Source organism: Medicago truncatula, chromosome 1, assembly GCF_003473485.1.
Source record: "Medicago truncatula cultivar Jemalong A17 chromosome 1, MtrunA17r5.0-ANR, whole genome shotgun sequence".
Classification (NCBI taxonomy): domain Eukaryota; kingdom Viridiplantae; phylum Streptophyta; class Magnoliopsida; order Fabales; family Fabaceae; genus Medicago; species Medicago truncatula.
In genome coordinates, this window is record NC_053042.1 from 10,550,536 (window position 1) to 10,556,553 (window position 6,018).

Below are 6,018 nucleotides of genomic sequence, written 5' to 3' on the forward strand. Positions count from 1 at the left end.
CAATTTTAAAAATATAAAGTTGTCACAATTTATCCCAAAAAAAAAAACTCAAGGTGTGTATTATCCCAAAAAAAAAACAATTTTAACACATACTTCAATTTTTAAAAAGATAAAAGAATCAAAAATTATTTCATCCATAAATCGAACTCGATTTAACCACATTTAAGCTCAATCACTTGATTAAATATTAGGTATACAATAAAAAGGAAAGAGGGGTGTTTGCCTCAGAAGAAAAATAAAAATAAAAATAAAGAAAACGAAGTGAAGGAGCAAACATGAGGGGGGGCGCTTGTGCTCTTTTCTTTCCCACTATGATTTATTTTCATCTCTCTCAAACTCTTGTTTTTTCTTTTATGGTGATAAAGATATAGAAAGATATTCGGGGTTTGGTTCCGTGAGTATGTGTTCTTATTTATACTAAAAAATTAGGTTAAAGTTTTTGGTTGCTAAGGAAGAGGCCAAAAACTGGAGTGAAGAGCAGTTGAACTTGTACCATACTATTGTTGCTTGCTTGCAGGACTGTTTGCAAGATTGTGGAGAGGTGTTTCAAAATTCCAAAGTAGTGGTTTGATCAAAATGGAAAAATGAAAAAGTATACGTCAAAGAGAAATTGAAGATACATTGCCTTTCCCATTCTTTTTTGATGTTGTTTGTTTTAGATGTTTTTTTTTTTAGGAATTTTGTGAGATAGCTTGCTGTACTTTTGTTTTCATTTTGTAATTTTACTTTTTCTTTTCTTTTTTAATTTAAGACTAATATGAGAGATTATTTTATTTTGTTGGGTTTTTATACTTTTTGAGATGACTAAGAACATCCACGATTGTAGTAAATTAATAAGGACTCTTTAAATAGATTTCACGTGTACATATCATTTATTTATAATTTTTTAATAAACGTTCTTATTAATGATCCAATGACTCCAATGATGATACACTAACATGGACTCTAATGAAGAGTTTTTAAATAAGTCCTACAATATGCAAATATATTATTTCATTTATGTGTCCATTTAAAAAAATTTAAAAAGAAATTAAAGATATCTAAAATAACATTAATTTTAAAGGTCAGACCAACTTATACATTTTTTATTTCTTCTTTTAATTGTGGGACTTAATTGTTGAGAAGAGAAAATTCTTATATAGTTGCTGATAACTAATAGGTAACCATTTTTTTCTTCTTTCAATAAGGGTTCTTAATAAGTTGATGTCCTTGTTAAGTAAAAAACTCCATATTGAAGATGCTATAAGAATGACGACAAACATAAAAAAATTCTTATTTGGATTTTTTTATTGGCCCGATAAAATTAAGGTGCCAAACACATAGATAAATGAAAAATATACTTGCATATTTACAACTCTTGCTTTATCACAAATGTGTGAGGGAGTGTTGAGGAGTTTCATGATGGCTGGTCTTAATGTGGTGTATAATTGATAATGGTGAAGGTTACTCCTTTTGAAATGATCCTTGGTTAGATGAGGGTTCTTTACGTTTATGGTTCAGCAAATTGTTTGATATTCATGTAGATAAAAATATTTTTGTGGCTAAGATGTTTAGATTAGGTTAAGGGATTGAGGGTGAGGGATGAAGTTGGAGGGGGTGCTTTTTGCTTGGGAAGACGATCTATTAGGGGAGTTTTGTTCATCGTTGGATAACGTTGTTTTACATAATTCTACAACATACACTTAAGTTTTGGAAAAATGATCTAAAACATGGTTCTACAACAAAAGAAGTCTATAATCTATTGACTCTCGAAGAGCAACCCATTCATTCTACTTTCAAAGATATCATTTGGAATAAAATGGTGTCTCTTAAAGTTTATAACTTCACATGACGGTTGCTAATAAAAGGATACCGACTAGAGACAACTTAACTCGTTGTGGAGTTTTTCATTCACAAATCTTTGACCTACTCTAGGAAACAAGAATCGATTAACACCAAAATAACACCCAAACATATGATACAACATTCTATCAACTGAGTTAAACTTATACCACACCGGACAATTTTCCCCCAATAAAAATAAAAACAATTATAAAATTACAAAAAATTAAATTTTAAATATTTTTTGTTTTATATTGCTTTCAACACTTTTCTCTCCCTTCTTAATTATTATCCCTGGGTCATGTTCATGTAAGTTAAACCGAAACTGAAACTTTTGTTTCTCTCTACACAACAAGGACAACAATAACTCACTTGTGAAACAGCGTCGTTTCGATCTTGTTCTGTCTTCGGTCAAACACGCGTTTCATCAGGGACACGCTGTCCTCACAAACAACTTCCAATTCCCCATAACACATATCTCTCTCACACGCGCTCTTCGCCGTCACGGTGGCTCTTCCTCAATCCACCGCCACCACCGCTATAAAACCGTCACCGGAGAAAACCATTTAATGGATAATAATTCGGTTTTCAATGGACATGGAAATTATAACCGAACATTCTCCTCTTATTCTTCCGCTTCTCAGAGAGATGTTCGTTACAGGTTTCATTCTCATGATTCTCAACTTTGTTTAATCCAATTCTTTGAATTTTTAAGGTTTTTTTTTTTGTTATGCTTACGAGGTTTTTGTGTTTTCGATCATGACAAGGATGCTTTTTTTTTTTTTGGTCTATTTCAATACACATGACACAATTCATTGTCAATCTTAAACCTATTTTATTAACTGAATCACTAGTTTAATTTCTGAAATTGTAGTTAATTGTTCAGTTGATTAAGTGATTTAGGAAATTTCATAAAAATCTCTTTTTGTGAAAATTTCTAATTATATTACTCAAAAGAACTATGCATGAAGCACAGATAAGTTATGATTTTCAATTGGGTCATGCTAACAATTGTTAAGTATTCAAAAAAAGGAAATACTTGATAAGTTTTAGTATGTAAAAAAATTTGATTTTTAAAGTTTCAATATGTTGAATACACAATTCTCAGAAGAAAATTTCCAATTTAGGTTTGTTAGCATTTCCCTTTTCAATTTTCAGAGCTATTTTGAGATACTGAGAATCTTTTTGGCTAAATTGACTTCTGACTATAAATTTGGGGACTAAATTGGTGATTCAGTTTATATGTCACATCAGAAACTACAAATTAGGATGATAGTACATTGCATTGATAGAGGGCCATTTTAAATTGTTAACTGATTTAAGAAGGAAAGAAATTTTCATGGTTGGTAATGAAACATTAGATTATTGGGTGATCAGTCACTTTCACAACTTGGATTTGCTTGTTCTATCATAGAGACATATGTTATGCTATGTGATGCATGCATAAACATAGGAAAGTAAAGTGTCTGTTTTTCTGTGTCTTGATTTCCGTAGAAACTTCGAACATTGATAGGAGTTGCATTTGACATTTACTCTTGAATGTCTCATTGGAGTTATATTTGTTTTTTATCCTGTCTCCTTTGTTTGTAGCTATGAAGCATGGACACTCCTCGGATCAGGTGTGTCCGACACGACACTGAATTATGTGATTTTCTCAAGTTATTAGCGGTGTCGGCGTGTCAATGTCGTGTCCGGTGTCCGTGTTCATATCCGTGCTTCATAGGTTTGTAGGTTTTAGGAGATTTATAGACTTGTGTGCTGTTTTTACTGTTCTCTAATCGCAATTCAGCTCATGGGTTGTGTATTCAATATTATAAATTGTTATATTTTATTGGTGAATAGTACAAACAAAAATTATAGAACAACATCTAAGTTTAGAATTGGAGTACAAAGCCTTCCTTTGAGCTGAGTATGGCACAGTGGTGAGGTTCAACTTGTTGAATTTTAACTATAACCAACAATTGTAACAAGGCTTTTGTACAATGTACAAAGAGCAATCTGGTGCTATAGAGTTTGTGTTGCTAGAGTCCAGAGAAGGGGTAAACCTAGTATGGATCAGTTGCCGGCACAGCTTTACCTTACATTTATAAGAGGATTACTTGACCCCTTCCAATCATATATCAACTACTTAAACCGCTGCGTCAAGCTTCCATTTAGACTTTCATGGATAAAATGTGTTAGGAAAAATAGCCTTATTTTGAATACGATCAAGCTCTGTTTAGTTTGCTAGGTTCAAGCACTGAGCAACAGTAGAAAAAATGACTTAGTTACACAAAGTTCTAAACTTTTTAACATTTTCTTTTGATCATTTCCGAACACTTGGTTGGTGGTTGACAGCTTCATGATTTTGATTATGGCACAACATGGGAAGTGCTATAGTTTGAGCCCCTGGAGCTTAAAAATAGAATACAACATAGGTTAGATTGCATTTCTCCTTCAGTTTAAGGATTTTATCGGATGCTCAACCAAATATTTTGTCAAAATATGTTGTGGGCTTGTTATTTTGGTTATGATTTGTTAAAGTGGTGGAACTGTATTTTGTTTTCTTATTGTTGCCTTATTATCTTTCTTTTCAAAAAAAATACCCTATCTTTATATTTTTCGCAGCTGTGGCGCTTGTGGTTATGAGCTGAACCTATCATCGTCAAACCGGAACACCACATCTATCGGATCAAAATACGGGAAGTCCATAAAGCGAGGTATCATATCATTTTTCAATATTGATGATAGCAGATTTACCCAGGTTGATGAGATTCAGTGCGCACCACATTTTCATAAGCACTCATGGGGCTTGTTCCGCCGAAGAACGAAGCTTCTTTGTCGCAAGTGTGGCAATCATATAGGAAATGCATACAATGGTTTCACTTCTTCTTTCCCTCTCGTGACAGACGGAGAAGAGTCATCCCCTAGCTCCAAAGTGTCCAGTGGTGTAAAATATGACATTCGTATTCGTTCATTGCAGCCCTCATCTTCCGACGAATCTGGAATTCCTGTATTAGCTTGAAATACCGGGTAATAGTTGTACTTTTTCCTTGCTACATAGTAGTCATTGGTGCAGGTTAGAAGTTCATCGATATGTGCAGTGATCCGGTTTGGCAAGGTTTTTGTATTTTCCCTCATCAAAATGTGAATAATAGATGTATGTGAAGGTTTAATAATCGAGTTTAAAAAAAATACTTAAGTGGTGACATTCTGTCAAGTTAATCAACTTGGCAACATCAGATATTCATTTCATATCATCGTAGGGCTCATTGATAAACAACTTAATTAAGTGTTTATACGATAAACACTTGTTGTTTAAGCGAACACATGTGAAATGCATCTTATCAATGAGCTCACATGCGTTCACTTATATAACAGGTGTTTATCATATCTAAGATCACTCAAAAACTTATGCTTGTAGATAAGTCTAAATAACTGGTTGATAAGTCAATTTAAATCGTAGTCTTCATAATATTTTAGTGTGTGATATTTTCTGAAGACTTTGTCGAAAGTGCACAAGTATAATAGTATTGCATTATATGCTTCTTTTTCATCATTGGATCAATATGACCCTTCATATCTCATTTGATCTAATGATAAGATTTTTTTATCCAATTGTTGTGAAAATTAAATTGTGCATGATGCAAGACTTATCTCATCTGTGCAGAATAGAATTGATCGTTTTCTAAAATGATAAGAAATATGAACAATTAGGAGTTTTGATTCTGAAGCAAACACCAGAAAGTAAGTTACTATCAAAATTCTCAAATTAGGCAAGACTTGAATACTAAATAGATGTATCAAGTCAATACATAATTGTCCAACATGGTGAAAAGACCAACTTTATTCCATGGATGTTTCTACAACGAATACATGTTTAATCTAAGGTCGACGTTAAAGCGACATTAAAGTGACTTTGAAGTTAATCAAAACAATTCTATTGCTTAAGTCAACATTGGCTGCACAATTCGTACCTCAATCCCCATCCATGGTATTAGTAGTATTTTCTTCATTGGATTTGGAAAATATTATTTGTCAATTAATATGTACATCTGAAAACCACTCGAAACTCTAACGATGAACGACGACATCCTTAAAGAAGTAAAGCTTTACCGCCCTTTTTGTCCTTATTGTTGTGACATTTACTTGATTAGTGTCGATTTGACAAAAGTAAGGAAAAACAAAAGTGAGGCATATTGAAATAACTAATCAAGT

General features: G+C 32.7%; 1 protein-coding gene across 1 annotated transcript; it reads left to right on the forward strand.

The window, feature by feature from the left end:
- The first annotated feature begins 2,120 nt into the window (after nucleotides 1-2,120).
- On the forward strand, nucleotides 2,121-5,310 carry LOC25482472 (uncharacterized protein At4g08330, chloroplastic). Its single transcript, XM_024775521.2, has 2 exons — nucleotides 2,121-2,482; nucleotides 4,429-5,310. Exons 1-2 carry the CDS (start codon nucleotides 2,391-2,393, stop codon nucleotides 4,823-4,825), a joined length of 489 nt encoding a protein of 162 aa, XP_024631289.1. The 5' UTR covers nucleotides 2,121-2,390; the 3' UTR covers nucleotides 4,826-5,310.
- The last annotated feature ends 708 nt before the right edge of the window (nucleotides 5,311-6,018 follow it).

What these genes read in the sequence shown, in the direction of transcription:
- LOC25482472 (XM_024775521.2), top strand. Translation starts at nt 2,391, where the DNA reads ATGGATAATAATTCGGTTTTCAATGGACATGGAAATTATAACCGAACA. An exon ending in CAGAGAGATGTTCGTTACAG is followed by an intron (nt 2,483 to 4,428) that starts GTTTCATTCTCA and finishes TATTTTTCGCAG; the next exon opens with CTGTGGCGCTTGTGGTTATG.